The 18,018-nt window shown below is 42.9% G+C and overlaps 1 protein-coding gene across 6 annotated transcripts in view; it reads right to left on the reverse strand.

The window, feature by feature from the left end:
* The window catches only part of LOC103153124 (PH and SEC7 domain-containing protein 1-like), a 79,687-nt gene that overhangs the window by 46,102 nt on the left and 15,567 nt on the right, over window positions 1–18,018 (reverse strand). For 5 of the 6 annotated variants that reach the window (XM_016661155.1, XM_016661142.1, XM_016661158.1 and 2 more), the window contains exons 2-5: window positions 11,328–13,595; window positions 10,325–10,442; window positions 8,658–9,192; window positions 6,799–7,266 (exon numbers count right to left, since the gene is read on the reverse strand). In XM_016661155.1, coding sequence (XP_016516641.1) covers window positions 6,799–7,266; window positions 8,658–9,192; window positions 10,325–10,442; window positions 11,328–13,361 — 3,155 coding nt within the window. In that variant the 5' untranslated portion in view covers window positions 13,362–13,595. Of the gene's footprint in view, window positions 1–1,138; window positions 2,329–6,798; window positions 7,267–8,657; window positions 9,193–10,324; window positions 10,443–11,327; window positions 13,596–18,018 lie in introns of those variants that run through there. The other variant, XM_016661161.1, reaches the window with a different exon arrangement.

Genomic DNA, 18,018 nt, shown 5'->3' on the forward strand with positions numbered 1-18,018 from the left:
TCATGCTGACTAAAACAGGATAGTTGAGGCAGACTTCTTCGAGACAACAAATGATCTTGACTTTCTTAGTGTTGTGAGATCCAGCTGCATAGATACTGACAACTCAGATCTACCCTACAGAACCCCACATAAACAAAAACAAACAGAACCTTTAAGAAACGTCAACAGTAGTCTGTCAGCTGAAACCTTATGTAAGCCACATCTCATCTGCAGGCTTTGGCCACTATTGGCATTTGTCAAATCAAACTGACCATATAAGTTTAATTAATGTTACTATGAGTAAAGAATGAAAAACCTTCAACCAGAATAAATGCGCTGCATTAAATCATAACCCATCTAAAGCGTTTTAGATGGTGCTTCGTTTAAACACTGTTAATTGGGAGCGTGGGCCTCTATGGATGACTGAATTTTGATAGAATTGTCTTTTGGGGACTTTAGAGGAAAAGTCAACAATGAACCAGCTGTAAACTCTTCAGAAATCTGAACAACATTTGTTGGATCAGACCACACTCCTGTGGGGTTGATCTGCAGATCTGAAGACGCTCTACAACCCAGTCTTCCACCACTGCATTGTTCAGTCTGGTTTCTCTTATCTTGCTCTTGAACATAGATTCTCTATTCAGGAATAGATGTTGCTCCACAATATTCTCAAGGGTGCTGTTTTCCCTGTTTAACCCCCTGTTTTAATCATGTTTTCCTTCCACTCAACTTTCTATAAATAGGGTGGAATACCGCACTCTCTGAACAGCCAGCTCCTTAATTACTGAGCTTCTGTTGCTGACACTGCTAGTACAGGGTGTTATTTACTCTCTGGTGAGTAACTTTTAAGTCAGCAGTCTTCACCATAATTGTGTAGCTTGCAACATAACATTTCTGTTTTGATTTTTTTTTATATAAGTTTTGTCCAACAATATAAATTTCAGAGAAAGTACATTTTGTGTTTAACTTAGTAGCGAAGTCATAATCATCGGAATTACCAGAAATAAACGCTTAAGATTAATCAGTCTGTGTGTATGGGATCTATATAATTTAGACATCTAGTGTTAATCACCTCCCCATGTGGGTGGTCATAATGGTCTGCCTGATTGGTGTGTAAACACCTTTCTCACCAAACAGGTGAGGCAAGTTCTAGGCCTACCTGTGGCAGGATCTCCGTTGTGTAAAATGCCGGTCGTCTCCAGCCGCAGAGGAACTTTGAAAGCAGGGCGCCGAGCGTGCCGCCGCCGCTGCTGATGCCTCACCTCCACCTCGCCTTCGACTGACCCCTCTCCTTCCCCTCGCATCGTACCCTGAATGCATCACCATCTAGTCCAGAGACCTAACGCGGAGAAACACCTGTCCTGGCTCCCCCCGAGACCGGCAGAGTCTGACTCCGTCCTGACTCCGGGCTGAGACTTCATGAGTTTTTCTCCACTTTCTCCCTCCCTCTCTCTGCGTTTCCTGTCATCTGAGCTCCACAGCAAGCCTCCATACCCACTCAAACTGTTTGTCCGTCTCTATCTTTTCCCAGTCTGTTTGATGTTTTCCTCTCTCTTCCCTCATTTTACTCCTCCTCCTCCTCTCTCTCTTTCTCTCTCCCTCCCTGTTTCCCTGTGTAAACATTCGCCGTGCCTCCTGCTGACCTCACATTCAGAGCTTGGAATGAGACTTGGCTTGTGCATCTCCTCAAAAATCACCTCGATTCATACCTTTCACTCACTGGATCTCCAATTACGTACAACCCGTCCATCTACTGATGCCCAACAAACTTATTTTATGTGTGTGAAAGCTTTTTACACACCTGCAGATCAAACAGAAGCTAGAAGGTGTCGGGTTTCAGCTGGATATCTGTGGGCTGCGTGCCTCTGAACTCCTTCTGCCTTTTTTGGGTTTTTTGTAAATGTCTGAGGCTGTACTGGAGTCTGTTTACAGCGTGTGCTTTATGAGGACCTGCAGAAGTGCTCCCAACCACAAGATTAACCGCCAGAGCTATAGTTTGGGCCACCCCACCTGTTAGCACTGACTCATCAAGGGAAGACACAATGCCGAGAGGTCCTGAGAGAATTCCCGGTGTCAGCCTCTCTCGGTCCACTTGGCAGCTCCACACAATGAGCCACTGTCCAACAATCCAGACCATCTGAAAAGGGTGGGTCTACGAAGGAATGAGTGGGGGCAAAGGGGAGCGAAACTCCTACGTTTACAGCTCTTGCAAAAGTCTTAAAACTCAGATATGTTCTACAGGGATTTTATGTAATAGATCAACACAAAATATGCATAATTGTGAGTTGGGAAGAAGGTCATGGGGGGAAATCTGCCACATCGTCTCCATTCTGGATTCCAGAGCCTTTAGCAAAGTGTGATAAGGGCAGCGCTGAGCAAACACTGACCTTCTCAATCCTGTTCTTGTGTGCAGAGTCTTAAAAAAATGGGGTGAAATGGTGACTATGTAACAAAAAAAAATATTTAAAACAAATAAAACAGGAATGTATCAGCTGAAACTCCAGACTGGACTCCTTACTTTCTTACAAGCACACAGATAGTATTTAGTTAAATCTTCAGACGGATATTGTATTGACTTCTGTCCAAATCATTATTACACGCCTAACCCGCAACCTACGTCCTGAACAAGAGGTCTACCATCTTAGAACTGGGCTATGGTCCCCATAAACCTCATCAGTCTTCACAAAGTTAGTAAATACGCCAGAAATGGTCTTAAGAAGAATAGCTGAACAAGTACACACACACACATTGTTTCTCTATCTTTACCAGGAGTTTTCAATGACATCCATTCATTTCTTCAACCTTACTAAACCATTAGCAGTACATGCCTAACCCTAACCTTAACACAATTCACACCTAAACCCAACCCTGGCCCAAAAGCAACACTTCTCCTCAAGTTTTTCCTTTTTTTAATGGCACACAGCATAGTGTGTGTTAGGAACATGTATCAAATACAAGGCCACACAAACACACACACACACACGCACACACACACACACACACACACACACACACACACAAAACCTTACAGCAGTTGAAAGCCAGACTCAACCAGTCTCCTGTTGAACAGGCAACTATAGAAATGAATCCTGTCGTTTGGTGCCCTCTGGTGGACAAAGCAACAAGTATGCTGATTTTTCTGCCTCTGCAGTGCGGTCAGTTTGTAAATCATTGTGACAATGACAAACAGTCAAACAGATAACGACCGTAGTTTGACTTTAACGCATCATACAAGCTCAGTGAAGACATGTGGAGATAATGCTCATTTAAGGACAGAATGATAAAAAAAAAAGCTCTTGAGCAGCATACAGGAACTAGTAATCAAGGGGAGTCCTTCATAGCTACAGCAACAGCTTTCTGTTCCACCATACATTCACAAAAAGCCCACATTCATGCATAAAATCAAAACATGCATTTCACCTACACTCTTATCCTTTATACATGAAAGCACAGGTGCATGAAAACACACGCTGACAAGGAAATAGTCCACACATTCCTGTGTAATCTGTGTGGTAGACAGCATGGGACCATATGCTGATGCAGTGACCTTCACTTTAAGCCACTGCAGCACTGCTCTTTTCAAGGAAAATCACACACACACACACACGCACACACACACACATTCTCTAAAGTTGCTGGAAAAGCATATTAGCGGGAATATGAAGAATATTCAGGCAAAACTTTACACCTTGGTCTCACAGGAAATAAACCAGCATTGACAGTTCTGTACAGATCTCCATTTGTTTCTTGACTCAACTGTGTCTAAAAGCTGCCCTGATTTCACCAACCAAGATGTTAAAACAGGAACATCTGAAGTTCCTGGAAAAAGAAATAAAAACAAACACTGGCCTGGAATGTTTTCAACAACAATGTGCTTTTAGTTTCTCCTGCATGTCAAAAGTTTCCAACCTGCAATCTCAGCTCTAAATGGTAAACAAATCACCCAGTTAGCTTCTTTTAAGACCAACCAGAGGGAAAGTTTTAGTCCACATCCCTGTCATTAACTCCTGGAAGCTGTTCAGTCAGTTGTTCAAAGAAAGAAAACAGAGAGCAGTGAACACACTCCGTTCAGCTCCAGACTCGGTCGCAGAACTAGATGTGTGCAGGTATTTGTTTTAGAAATTCAAAATGGCAAACATTCTCAACATGAAACATGGCCTTTCTACGGCTGGGTGCGGCCACTCTAAAGATGAAGCTAACTTCAGCTTCTACGCTCGTCTCAGGTCCAGCAGGTCGACTTCACAACAGACACACTCAGGTTCACTGTATTTATTCTAACAAGAGAGGAAATCCAGTTGGTGGTTAGTGTCAGTTACAGAAGGCAACAGCTGTCAGTTACTGGTTGCTATGGTAACCGCCAACTGCCAAGAGCAGCGAAACTAACTTAATACGCCGATAACAATAAATGTCTGGAGAAACGACTTCTTGACTAAGCAAAAATGAATTCAAGGAATAAACAAGCAGATTTTTACGAATTTAAAATAAAAATAAGATAAATTAAAATAAAAATACATAAGAAGGGTGTGGTTCTTTCCGTCATTATCTGTTATGTGTGCTAACGTTTAGGTGAGGGTCAGAATGAGAGGAACAAGTAAACTGAGTATATTGTCATACCTGGGTTGCATTTAAGGGCCGGTGTGATTTTCAATCTAAAACAAACATCTTGGGGTTTAGTTGTAATTTAGACCTTTGGCTTAAAAGCACAGAACATAGCAGAAAATCTGAGGGCGTCCAAGCAGCGATTGTATTCAGTTTAAAGGCTTTTCCTTTTAAAGCTTCTTTTTTTTAATGGCCTCATATGATGCATGTGCAATTACACCCCTGAAAACTTCCCTCCTGAGTGATCGGCGCTAATCTACAGCTTTAAACGCTGCGGCTCTACGGGTTTCCGGCTTTGAGGCAGATTTTGGATCCCAGCTGCAGCAGGGATTTGCTCCCATTCAGCCAGAACATCAGTCAGCTCTCTCCCTGACTCTCTGGCTCATAGTTTTTCCTGACTCTGTCGGATTAAACAGTTTGTTCATGAACTTGGCTTTGCATGTAGCGGCAATCATTTAGTGGTGATTTAATGTTGAAGTTTGCATTACATTCAATAATGCTAGCAGGTTTTTGAAACGAGCATCTCATAAAGTATATTTAGAAAACAACAGCAATGATTAGTGGTTTTATGCTTTTGTTGTAAATATCTTTTAAGTTTCATAAACTTCTGTCTCTCAATATGACAGAAACAGCAACATCTCCCGCCCTTGGATTACATAAGTTTTGGCACTTTATAAATAAACTGAAGCTAAAATAAGTCCATTCCACTCTAACTAAAAACATTCCACTCATTTTTTTTTTTTTTGGTTTTTTTTTCCTTGTCAGGATATTTCTTGGCTCACATTTCTTTGTTTCTGGCTAGCTTTTTACTTCAACCACTTGACAGGGTTCAGTAAGTACATTGTTGTAACTAGTGAGCCACAAATGAGGGAATTGAGAAAAAGGCAAGTAAATGTGTTATTTTACTTAAATTACTGTCTTAATTTTTCCTAATAATTAAGCAATCAACGTAAATTTATGTTTCACTCCTAATTCAATTACAATCAATCTGGATCCAGTGGAAACCTCCAAACAACAGTCTGCGATTTTGGAGACTACTGTTATAAGGTCTGACCAGGTGGGCATCATGACTCAGATGAACTACAAACTGAACATTTTATGATAATAATCATATTCCTACCCATGAAAAGCTGTTCTGTCAATATCAATTCCAGCAGACAAAAAGACTTCACATGCCCTGCAGTTAGATGGTGCAGAATTAGGAAATTAATCCATGACAGTTTTGTGGTAGACATCCACTCTTGTTTTACCTGACAATATAATATAAACCGATTCTGATTTGTCTTTAGGAATTGTAATATACAAAGTTGAGTTAGCAACATTCAAAGGATTTTTGAAGCTTTCCTGCTGTGAGCAATAGGAAATGATTTACAGCAGGAGCAGATTTGAATTTCCACTGCCGTGCCAGAGAGCAGCCAACTCAGTACAAAGGCACTGAAAGCTCAACAAGATAAAGGAGAGCAACTTCTACATTACTCTTATCTTTTAGAGTATTGCTCTCTCCCCTCCTTGCAGCCTGAATATATCTGGCCTCTTTACTTAAAAACAAGCTCTAAGTTTGTTTTTAAATACCTCACTGATGCTATAAGTCACAACTTAAGAGTGTTCTAATCTCAGAATAAGATTTTTGGATTTCCGACCATCTGCAGCTGCGTTTTCATTACAAACATGCGCAAAACATTGTTGATATTCCACCAGTGTCAAAAGGACAATTTTGCAATTGTGGTGTTCCATTAAATAAGAGACACAATTAAGAGTTTGTTGCTGCAATAAGTCATTAAGAAAACACAATGTGCCATCATTCTCCTAACACTTTCTGTCTTTTTCATGCGAGGTCACGCGACTTGCATGATGCGGAAAATTTTTTTTCCATTGCGGTTTTCTTACACTACTTTTGGTACAGTCGAAAAACCATCTCATTCTAGCACAAAAACTTTTTATTGAAAAATTTGAGTTTTTCCAAAACTGGCGTATTTCCATTAGGCAAATTTATTTTTGTAATTCCAATTTATGCAATTTTAAGGTCAATGGGAACGCAGCTTGTGAGACATGAAGCTGTGAAGTGCCCCATGAGGGATAAAATAACATTATCTGACTGTCTGAGTTGATGAAGTGGTTGGTTTATCTTTTTTGACGATAACATCCACCATGTTGGCGTCTACAAGCCTGTAACGGGCGACCTTCCCTTCGGGGGGAAGACTACCAGCTGTGGGAACCCACCTGGACAAAGAGAAAGACGGGTTGATGTACCAGCTGCTCCCCAGCTGTGCACACTCTCGCCCTCTTGGCATCACATCATCCGAGCCGCTGCTCAGCCTCTCACTGGAGGGGGCCCGCGTGGCGTCCGAGTCTCCCGTCACCGTGAAGATAGAGTCGGACAGACTGGGCCTCTCGTGGTGGGCCAACGGGGCGAAGCTGAGCTGCACAATCTGACGGGTGCTCTGGCACACCGGCCCGTGGATGGCGGGCGTCAGCGTGGGCAGATCGAAGCTCAGGACAGTTTGGGTGCTGGAAGTCAGCAGCTCCTCGCTGTCCAGGCTGTTGTAGGACGTCCCTTTGGCTCGGTGGGACTCCATGATGCTCTCAAAATGGCTGCTGAAGGTATCCTCAGCGGCGCAGCGGGGACCGGAGACCAGGATGGGGGACTTGAGGGCCGGGTTGTGGTTGTCGAAAAACGTTTCCATTGGTCTAAATGGGAAAAGGGTTTTTATGTTAATGGGACAAATCGGATGTTGCCAGGATGAAAACCTACTTTTAGTGACAGAGTCCTGAATAATTAATGTGAACATGTGTGTTTACGACCAAGCTGGAAATGAGGTCGGAGGAGACATGCAGATTCAGATCCAGATTTATGCTGGAGCAAAATTCCCCCGCAGCTCAGTTTTCTTTTCATATACACTCAATGGCCACTTTATTAGGCACACCTTTTCACTTGCCTGTTAGCATGGATGGCTAACCAGCCAATCAAATGACAGCAGTTCAATTCATTTATTCATCTGGTCCAGCAGCAAACTTTATTGTCAGATAGGCCAAATAAAACTAATTTGAAGGCAACTTGTAATTTTATATTTATATAAACTAATTAGTTGTAATTTTTTAAGAACCACCTATTTATTTCTATTTTCAGGATTTAAGCTACAGACAAAATTGAGAAAAAAGAGGATGAATCTTTTTTTTTCTGTGGGATGGAAAATTACTTTAATAATATAGAAGTACATAGACTCCAACCTAATGACAAAAAAGATTTTAGTGCAATTCTAATGACAGCAAAATTCACTAGAATGACTTTTAATGTGTTTTGTTTTTTTGTTTTTTTTTTTGAGGAAATGCGATGTAAATATTGCAGGAATAAACTGAAAAACCTGCATTTGTCGGTATATCTAAATTTAAAAATATTAGTTGGTTCTTTTTCATTTTTAGCCAAAATAATTAAGAGCCATTGTGGAAGGTCCAAAGAGTCATTTATGGCTCCGGAGCCGAAGGTTGCAGACTCCCGATCTAGACTTTGTTAAGACAGCTGTTGAATTTCTAACAGAGGGTTCGGACATTTCTAAAAAAAACAGGAAGTTGAGGCTGAAAATCACGCAGGCTCACCACACCATTTTACAATAAGAGACTGGAGAAATGCCATCTGGTCTGAGGAGTCTAGATTTCAGCTACAAGTCAGCTGGTGAGCCAGAACTGAAATGTTACTAATGGTGATGGTTATGTAATGCTGTGGGGATATTTTCTTGGTACTTTACACTAATTTTCTGATGTTTATTTCCATATTTCCAACAGGATAACAGACCAAATCACAGCTCAAATAACCTCAAACTATTTTCTTTAACGCGAAAAAAAGTTTCTCATAGTCTGATAGCCGACGTGGCCTTTAGATCTCTATCTAGTAGAACATTTGGGACGTGAAAAACACATGAACTGCATGATATTTTTATGATGAAATGGACTGAGGAATTGTTCAACCTGTAAGGGATTAAAGCAGCTCAGAGAGCAAAGGTCGTCCATCTTAGTACTAGCCAGGTGTGCCTAATAAAGTGGCCGATGAGTGTGTGTTTTCAGCCTGAGGGAAACTTGTTCACCTCGTCAGAAGATGTCCAAACACCTCTGGGTCCTCTTCAGCAGCAAACCGCTGCTTCCTGCTGTCGCCTTGCATCCTCACGCTCGCCCAGCTCACCATTTCCTCTTCCTCCTCCTCTTCCTCATCCTTCTCTTCTTCATCCTCACTCCCCTGATCCTTCTCCCCACCTGTCCTCCTATAGGCCAGCCCCCTCAGAGGGCTGCTCCCCGTCCCAGATGTGCCCTGCACGCTGCGGTTGCTGCCGAAGGCGGAGTCGCCGTCGTCCTGCTCCGCCAGCAAAACCTCGTCGATGTCAGTCTCGCGGTAGCAGCGGAGTGGGACGGCATCCAGGTCCGTTTCGGAATACTTCAGCGTCCGGCGAATGATGCCCGTTTTGGGGGACGTCCCAATCGCGGCAGGGGGAGGAGTCACCAGCTCGACCTCCACGTGCTGTACGTCGTGATTGGCCGACAGCAGAGGCAGCGAGGATGGAGGAGTAGGGGTGGGAGACTCGCTGGAGTTACCACTGGGGGGCGCTGTGGAGGCCTCCAGGGAATCTAGCAAGAAGCATGATTTAATAATGTGAGGAAATGGAGCTCAGATTTATCTTTTATGCATACAATCATGGGAATAGGAGTGTACATTGTTAGTTCTAGGCGAAATCTTGCTAACCAGTATGGAGAGGTTCTAGATTTTAGTGGTTGTATGATTTCTCTTTTGTCCGTAAAAACTACGAGTCATTTCTCCCGCTATTGCTAAGCTTGCTTGTTTGTTTGTTTTGGTTGTATTTACCCAGAATGCCCTGTACTATAGTCCACTTCCTGCTTTTGGAGCGGTCTCCGGTCCGTTTGGTGTTTGCATTTCCATTCAAACCGAGTTCCCTTCAACCGAACTTAGATCCGGGTTTTAATGCAGACCAGAGTTTGCTTTCTTGGTCCTCATCAGAGTTTGATTACACATTCACATCTCCTCTAACAAAACAGACTTTCTAGGCAAACAAACTAGAGTTCAACTAAAGTCATTGCACCCTAACACCTTGGTGAGATTATTTTAACGAGCAGAGCTGCTTGCTTGACTGCATCATGTGGTCTGTCTTTTTGACACAATTAATAATTCCCAGGTTACTCAGCCAGAAATTCAAATCACAAATGAACTGTAAAAAAAAAAAAAACGGAAACCGATGAATCAGCCAATTCATCTTTACATTTAAAACCTCAGCCAATATAATTTAAAACCTGAAATGAATGGAAAAATTGGATAATTTGGACTTCTTAAGGCCTAGAATGAAGACAGTTAAACGTAAGGCACTTTATGACTTCTTAAGACTTTTTTTTGGTTTTGTAAACTTGAGAGTAGGTAGAAATAACTGTAGATTCTGCAAAAAACAGATCTATGTATTGATATTAAACTCTAGAAGCGAAAGAGGTCATACAGTTTTAGTTATGACCTTTATTGCTTTAAGACTGTATTTAAATGAATAGTAATCCTTTGAGGAGTAAGTGTCAGTAAGAAGATTTTTCAGCACTTAAAGAGAAACAAGTCTCATTCTGTGAGAAGTCAAGTCAAACTGCAACCATGTGACGTAACTTATCTTTCCATAAAACCAATACTTTAGTTCGAAGAGTTAAAGCTAGATAATGGAAGCAAAGTTTCTCATTATTTCCTTTGCTCAATTTGTGCAATAGTTACTTTTATCCCTTTTGCCAGTAGCTTCCTCTGCAGAGGTCCCAAATAGGAACTCCCATTTGGCCCGAGCAATCTTCTGACAGTGCAGAGAAGGAACAGGAGCTGCACTTCCACTGTCCGTCTGCAAATAACAAACAGAGACAAACTGAGGGTTAATCTGCAGGGTCGTATTACGATTGTTCACAGTGTGCTCTTCACTGAAAACATGATCTAGCTCTGATGTTTGTTACGTGGGAGTTGAGTCAGGGAGCAGCTTCGACATTGAACCAGAAGTTAACCGGAGGTTAATTCGCTCATTGACATAATTTTGATGTATGTGTCTTACGGCTGATGAAACCCAAACATAAGTTATTTTTAAATATTAAAATAAAAACAATAAAAGAAGAGTTTTTAATACAAAAACCGTCAGTATAATGAAAGCCTATGCACTGTGTGATACACAGACTCTGTTTGGATTTGGAGTCTTTTACCACTGATTACAGTTTAAGACTCCAGTTATCCTTCTGCAACTTTTTTCAGCACAGTTTTTCCTTTCGTTAAACTTTTCACTAATATAACTGGATATATGTGAACATCCAGCTTTTCTTTTATCAGTGACCTTTTGCACTTTACCCTCCTTGTAAAGGGAGTCGATGACCATCTGCAGGAGTCAATTAAGCTGTTTTATCCAATAACATGGACAGACATTTGTGCTAGAAATTGGTCTAAAGCCAAGTTCAAGTTTTTAAGTAACTCTATTTGTAGGTTTTCATTTGTTGAAGGTTATGATGATCTAATTTAACAGAAATAAATGCATTAAATATTTCCCTCAGTATGCAACTTTTTCAATTACTTAAACTTATAAACTTTTCTATTTAGATGTTGCGGCTTTAGTACGTTTTTAGCAATATGATCTGTTGGAAACAGCTACTAAAAGTTTTTAATTTAATGTTCTGCACAGTTTTTTATTCTTTCAAATGTTTTTAATACATTAACTAATAGAGGACTCTCTAAATTCATTGCTCACCTGTATTCCTGAAGTGGCAACACCGGTCTCATTGCTCTGGTGACTGGACTGACTGGACTCTGGGGACAAGCAGTCTCTGTCCCCGAAGCTCCCCGTCACGCCGCTGGAACTCCGAGAGGAAGACCCCGTCATTACTCCGTTCTGCTCCGCCTCAGGAGATTCTCCTGCCCTCCTGGGATCGCCTCCGTCCGCCTCTTCGCCGTGCCCTTCGTCTTCACAGCTTTCATCCTCCTCTTCGGAGTCCAGCGCCACAGGCCCGAGCAAAAGAATCTCCCTCCTCCTCTGTTCGGCCCGTTTCTGCTGGGCCGTGGGGCTGAGCGGCCGCCTCAGTCGGCCGGTTTGCTGGTGACCGCCAGACTCGAACCCAGACTCGTTCTCCAGCTGGTTCCTCCACTGCTGCCTGGATGTCCAGCTGACTGGCCCTTCTTCAACGCTTTGGTTGATGAAGAGCCTGCGTGAGAGCTCTGTGCAATCCCCTTTCTCGAAACAGCTCAGGTCTCCTCTCCTGTCCAGGCTTGGGGACCAGGAGTCCCCGGTGTACTGGGGAGGCTGGCAGCGATGCAGGGTGGGGCTTTCTGGTGCTCGGAGCTCAGCTTGGAGAAGCCTTGGGTCTCTGATGGGAGAGCTGATCTCAGTGGGCGGATGAGAGGGTCGGAGGACTCGAGAGGGGACTGCGGGGGAGCTCTGCTGTGCTGATAAAACTGAGCTCTGATGCTGGGCCTCCTGACAGCAGTCCTCCTGACGTGTATCATGAGAAGAGTTGGAGCTTTCCGGCTGGTGAGAGTCTGTGTTTTCAGTTGCTGGCATGTGTTGATCATTTAAAGGGATGTTCATCTTCAGAGTTTGCTTAAAGTGCTGTGCGTTTGGAGAGGACTCTCCAGAGTTTGAGCTGCTCATGCCTGAAGAATGGTTGTGCAATGAGGATCTCCTGGCCTCCGTCAACATCGAAGACACTCTGGAAGCTTCCTCCGCTAGTCGGCGGGCGACTTCGGGACTGTGAGCTGGAGACGAAGGTTTGCTGCCGCTCAACTGGTTCAAACCTTCAACTCCGTTATTGCCTGGTTGAAAGATTAATTCCTGCAGAGACGTTTTCTTGTGTCTTTTGGTAGCTGGACTTTGTGCCATCCTCCCATCCTCTGTTGAACTCTGAAGAGGACAATGAAGGTTGGCAGAGGACCTTGATTCTAACGCCTTTCCGGACTGGTCTGATCCAGGGATGTTTCTCAACCCATGAATAGCCTGACTGTTATCTGTGAGCTCTTTGGGATTCACTCTGATGTTCTGATGCTGGACTGGTGACCCGGCCCAGGACTGGCAGCGCTGCTGTTGACCGTACCGTGAGGAGGCTTCGAGGTCGAGTGCGTGGGCCAGTTTAATCCTCAGTAAGGGCGAACCGAACTCTTCCACGGCCGTCTGTGTAGCTGCTCTGCCAATCGGATCCAAACGTGGCTGTCGAAGACCCGGGGAGAAGGTCTGCTGGTGACTCTCTGGAGATTGGAAACTCAGTTTGGGGCTTGAGCTGCACGACGAACCGGGACTTTCAAACCACACTTGGTCACTGAGACGCTTCTGAAAGCGGGATGGCGTGGACCGCTCATCTCTCGCTCGTCTCTCGCACATGGAGTTGCGTGAACTGTCCAACGTCTTCACGTTGGACTTTTCAACGTAACTGAAGCTGACCACAGATCGCTGGCCTTCAGGAGGAGTGAGAGGGCGGCCCACTCTTCTAGAGAAGGGGGACGAGTGTAGAGGTGAGCCCCAGCATTTGGTGGCTGACGGTGAGCTGCTGGATGTTTGGAGCTGAAAGTTGACAGTGTTTCGAGATGGAGACTGACTGTGGTTCTGGTCCAGAACGCGTTGGGGACTTGTGGCGGTCCTTCCGGCAGACGTCTGGCTTGCTAGCTGGGAGAGGAGCTCGGCAGGACTGTCCTCAACTGGAATCCTCTGAGCAATCCCTTCGTCGCTCTCCCTGGCCTGATCTGGGGCAGATCTCACTTCCACATAAAGATGAAGAACTTTTCCAGACTGGGACATGACCTCGCCTCGGCTCTTAATGAGGACACAGAAACGGAGCGGAGAAAGACTCAGACAGGGTGAAAGAGAGGTCTTTTCCCCCTCCCTGTTGGGTTGGAATTAGGTTTTTCTGCTGCTGGTGGTTTATTTTTAGACAGTCTTTCTTCTGCCTCCCAGATCGTCTGCGTGTAAAGCAGAGACACAGAGCAAAAACATGCCCAGGGGATGCCGCCAACAGCTCCCAACTCCTCATACCTGTGAATGAATGAGAGGAGGCGTAATTAATATGCCAAATGAGTGTGAAAAGCTGGTAAAAGACAAGTGAAAACACCCACTTTTCTAAAAGAACCCAAGTGTGAGAGTTTTGTCCAAATGAGATGCAAAGATTTCCAGCCATGCTACTCTCAACAATGTTAAACAAAACTCAAATAGAAGTCATTCAGGTCCTCTCAGATTCTCCATAAAGTGATCCTGTTTTATAAATCAGAGTTTTTTATTTTCACCTCTCCAAGTTTTTTATTTTGACAACTCTTGCAGAATTTTGACAATAGTGAGAGCTTCATTTGAGAAAATGTAACCAATCATGAGACATGAAGATGCCAAAGAAATTAAACTAAAAATAAAACAAAAAACTATAACAGGTTTTGAAAGGATACTGGATAGGAGGCTGATGTTAAGCCACCTCAACTTTATCGAAAATGTGTGTGTCATCCATTTTATTTGTCCTCTACCAATTACCAAACACACAGAAGCTTGTTGCTGCATTCAAAAAGTATTTAATGTCTCTGCGACTTGCTGAGTTTAACAAAATATTATAGGCGTTGTATTTTAGCTTTAAGGATCAGTTCTGAACATGTATGGATCTGGGTATTTCTGACCAGCATCATAATAAAGCATTTAATTCTGTGCTGAGCTCATCTGAGTTGAATCCTTTGCAGCTGTCACGTTACACCGCTAAGCTTCATGCAGATTGGCTTTTCACGCCAATGTTGCAGCAGACAACAGAAGTGTGCAGTAAAATTAAAGTCACTCTGTCATGGCTGCTGGGCCCCAGTTTGCTGCCAGCAGCAGCAGATTGGAGTTGCCGTATGGCAGCAGTGGGAGACAACATCCATGTTGAAACTGGCAACGTGAGAACAATGGGAACTTGAGAGCAGTTGGCACACGGGATGGGCAGACCGCCACCTCTTTTTAACCCCAACTGTTGTTTTAGCCACGACTTCAAAACGAGTCAGGCTCAGCTTTCCCGCTTCTGGCTTGCCTTGCAAGTTTAGTTGGCTCCTGTGCATAAAACATATGGCTTTTCACGGCAGATCTGACTCTGCACAGACATTAAAAAATTAGGATAAGGATTCAGTTCATCCAAAAGGAACATCAACACATTGATGTGCAATTTATTTTAAATTTCTAGAAAGGAGAGTGAAAAATTAACCTTGTTTCGTTCAATTAGAAAAAAAAAAAAAAAAAACTAAAAAGGCCTTTTCTTTAGAAAAATGCAGGATAGCCTTCTCTCTAAGAGCTGGTCTTAACCCTTTAGGCTGAAATCACTTTACTGAGATGCTCTTTGTAGACATCTACCAGTTTCTGACGTTTGTCTAAGCTGGTCACTTTTAATTGTTGTGTGTTTGAGGAGTTAAAAGGTAATTTCTTATGCTTCCTTGAACAGGTTAGGATAGGTCTATGGGCAATACAAAACATGTTCATTTGTTTTATGGACAAAATCATTTTTATATAATGAGATTACTTTGAGCTCCTTTCAGAGTGAGCCATTTTGGAGCCTCTTGTCACTTAAAATCCAGATAAGCTGCTTCACACCCGCACATGAAAATGACTGTAAACACATGCGCAATTATACAACAGTACATCTTTGAAAAGCAGAAGTGAAGCCTCCTGCACAACCAACAAGGATTCAGCAAGTGGTTTCTGGATGGTAAGTCAACAATAAAACACTTGTCTTTCCCAGCAGCCTGGGGTTGCTAGGTGACAGGCGGGGCTCAGCTGCGGTTGCTAATAGCGTGGGCCCTGTCGATTGTGACTCAACAATTGGACAGTTTTCCAGACACCAAAAGCATTAACTTTTTGCCAAAAATCGGGCCGGGTGGGCTTTTTAAAGCACTTCAGCTGCTTTTAGACAAAAAAAAAAAAGAACATGCACAATGTAAATTTTACTAACATCACTTTAATATATCAAGATCTGGGCTTTGAGTAGGCTAAGATCATTTCTAAATTCTCAGCCAGTCCTTGGTGGTTTACTACAGCACCTATAGTAAACTATAGGTTTATATGGCTATAAAAAATATTCACCATTTTGAATGTTTTGCTGCTTTTATGACAAAAAAACCCCCCTGCAATGTAAAAACAACAACAAAAAACAAACAGATTTCTACAAAATGAAGACAAATAATAAAAAATATTTAACATGTATTAAGTAACTGAATAAATATTCACAACATTTAAAGTGACTCAGCCAATTAGTGTTAGTAGTATCACCATTTAATGATCTAATGGCGTGCAGAAACAAAACATCTCATGTTCTAGATAAAGATATCTTCCCACTAACAGATGAAGTCTGCAGGAATACTCTGGCAGGTATCGATTCTGTATAGACCGGATGAGCCTGAACTCCATTTGTGCTCCTTCATCCATTAATTCATGATCGGACTGAGACAGACTCAGTGACGGCAGCGAGACGGATGACGTTGGACATGGAGAGAGGGAGCATCAGAGAGAGCTGGAACAGGAAAAGGACGACGGATTTGTGTGTGGAGGAGAGAGCTGTGATGGCCGCCAGCCAGAGTGATCAGAGTGTAAAGTTACAGGAAGGAAGAAGGTAAAAGCAGTAAAAACGGATGCGACAATACCTCGGTCTCCATTCACTGCAACAACCCCCCCCCCCCCCCCCCAATAGCTCTTTTCAGTCAGTCATCTGAAAATAGAAAGAAGACGACACAACTGCTAACGTACCAAAACATGGCCGTACGCCTAAACCGACAGGCCAGGAGAGGAAAGTTTTAATCAGAGAGCAGGTAAGACGATGACACTGAACTCCAGAGTGTCAGATCTGTGGAGGTAGAATACTTCACAGATCTGGACTTTATGAAGGAGTCATGAAAATAAAGCTGTAGTAGAATGAAACCCATAAGAAGGCAAAAAGCCACGATGGGGACACAGAAACAATAGTTGGACTTTTTCCAGTTTCTGAGATTTGAGACCAATATGGCTGCTGTTTGCTTAAAATTCAGTGCATTAGCAAACGGGTTATTTGAACGTCTGTCAGTTTTTGTCTCATTATTGGGACTTGCCATAGCAATGCATAGGCAGGCACCTATTGTTCTACACCTCAGAATAACTGCCTCTTCCTGGTACCGTTAATGCGGCTCATACCGCTGCGTGCCCCTTCACAATATCAAGACGTGCGGCTAGATACTGTGAGGAGCGCTATTACTTTTGTTGGCATTTCGAGTAACTGTGGCGACATAATTAACAAAAAAAAAGGGCCAAATTTAACTCAGAACGTAACAGTTACTAGTCCTTTTGTGTTTTATTTACCGTTCTCATAGCAACTGAACTAAAGGGCGGCGGGAGGAAAAAGAGCGACGGCGGTTCTAGTTAGCTAAACATATTGTACAGAAGCTGTTGCGATCTGTTTTTATGCACCCCCCAAAGGGAAAAAAAATAAACTGGGCACACACATCGTTCTACCACACATTTAAATATACACATATTTTGTTTTCAAACTCCAATGAAGTTTATTTCACACTTCAGGTTTCAACAAAACAAAATACAAACCATCTTTACAGTGAAACATTTTGTGTAGTAGAAATGTCTGCCATACTTTTCATATCATCTTTTCTAACACATTTTGGAGACCATGAATCACTTTCCTTACATTTTAGTCATAATCTGCTGTGTGTTGGTCTGTCACACGGCATCCAATAAACTCTGATGTTTATAGTTGGATTTGACACAATGTGGAAAAGTTAAAGTAGTGTATATGTTTGTGAGGTATATGGTCTAAGTATCTGTTACACTTACACTTTCCTTCCCACCGTTAAAAAGACCCAGTGGAAAATTTGGTTGCATGTTGCTGCAAACCAAAAAGCTCTTTATGTGGCCTTCTATAACCCCAGCAGGTTTAATGAACCACGACGCTCTATTTTGGACAAATAAGGTGTCACATCTGGCCAACATGTCAGTGTTACAGCACTTTACCAGCAGAGACAGGCTCAGTGGGAGACGTACCGGAAATAAAAAAAATAAAGTCCCTCATCTAACCTTGAATAAACAAGAAGTCACAGCTGCTCAACACTGATGACTCATCCTCTTGTCTTCCCCCTGAGACACAAAAGGACACTCACACACACACACACTCACACACACACACACACACACGTGAGGATTAACTCCTTGGGTCCTTGGCGTACGTGTCTATGAGACGTATCACACAGGTAATTAAACCCGAGGCAACAAATGCATCTCTAATATTAGCTCCCTTGACGTGATGTTGTGCGGCTGGGGGCCTGTGCTAATATTAGCTCTCAGCTTGGCTGCATGGTGCTCTACATTTTCAGCAACATGATAAGTTCTGCATTAAAGTGCTGAGGAGATCAAGAAGGCTTACGTTAACCGCATGGATAACAACGGACATCAACGGGTTTGCATTAGCCTGACAAATCAT

This window comes from Poecilia formosa, unplaced genomic scaffold (assembly GCF_000485575.1).
Source record: "Poecilia formosa unplaced genomic scaffold, Poecilia_formosa-5.1.2 Scaffold7, whole genome shotgun sequence".
NCBI classification, from domain to species: Eukaryota; Metazoa; Chordata; class Actinopteri; order Cyprinodontiformes; family Poeciliidae; genus Poecilia; species Poecilia formosa.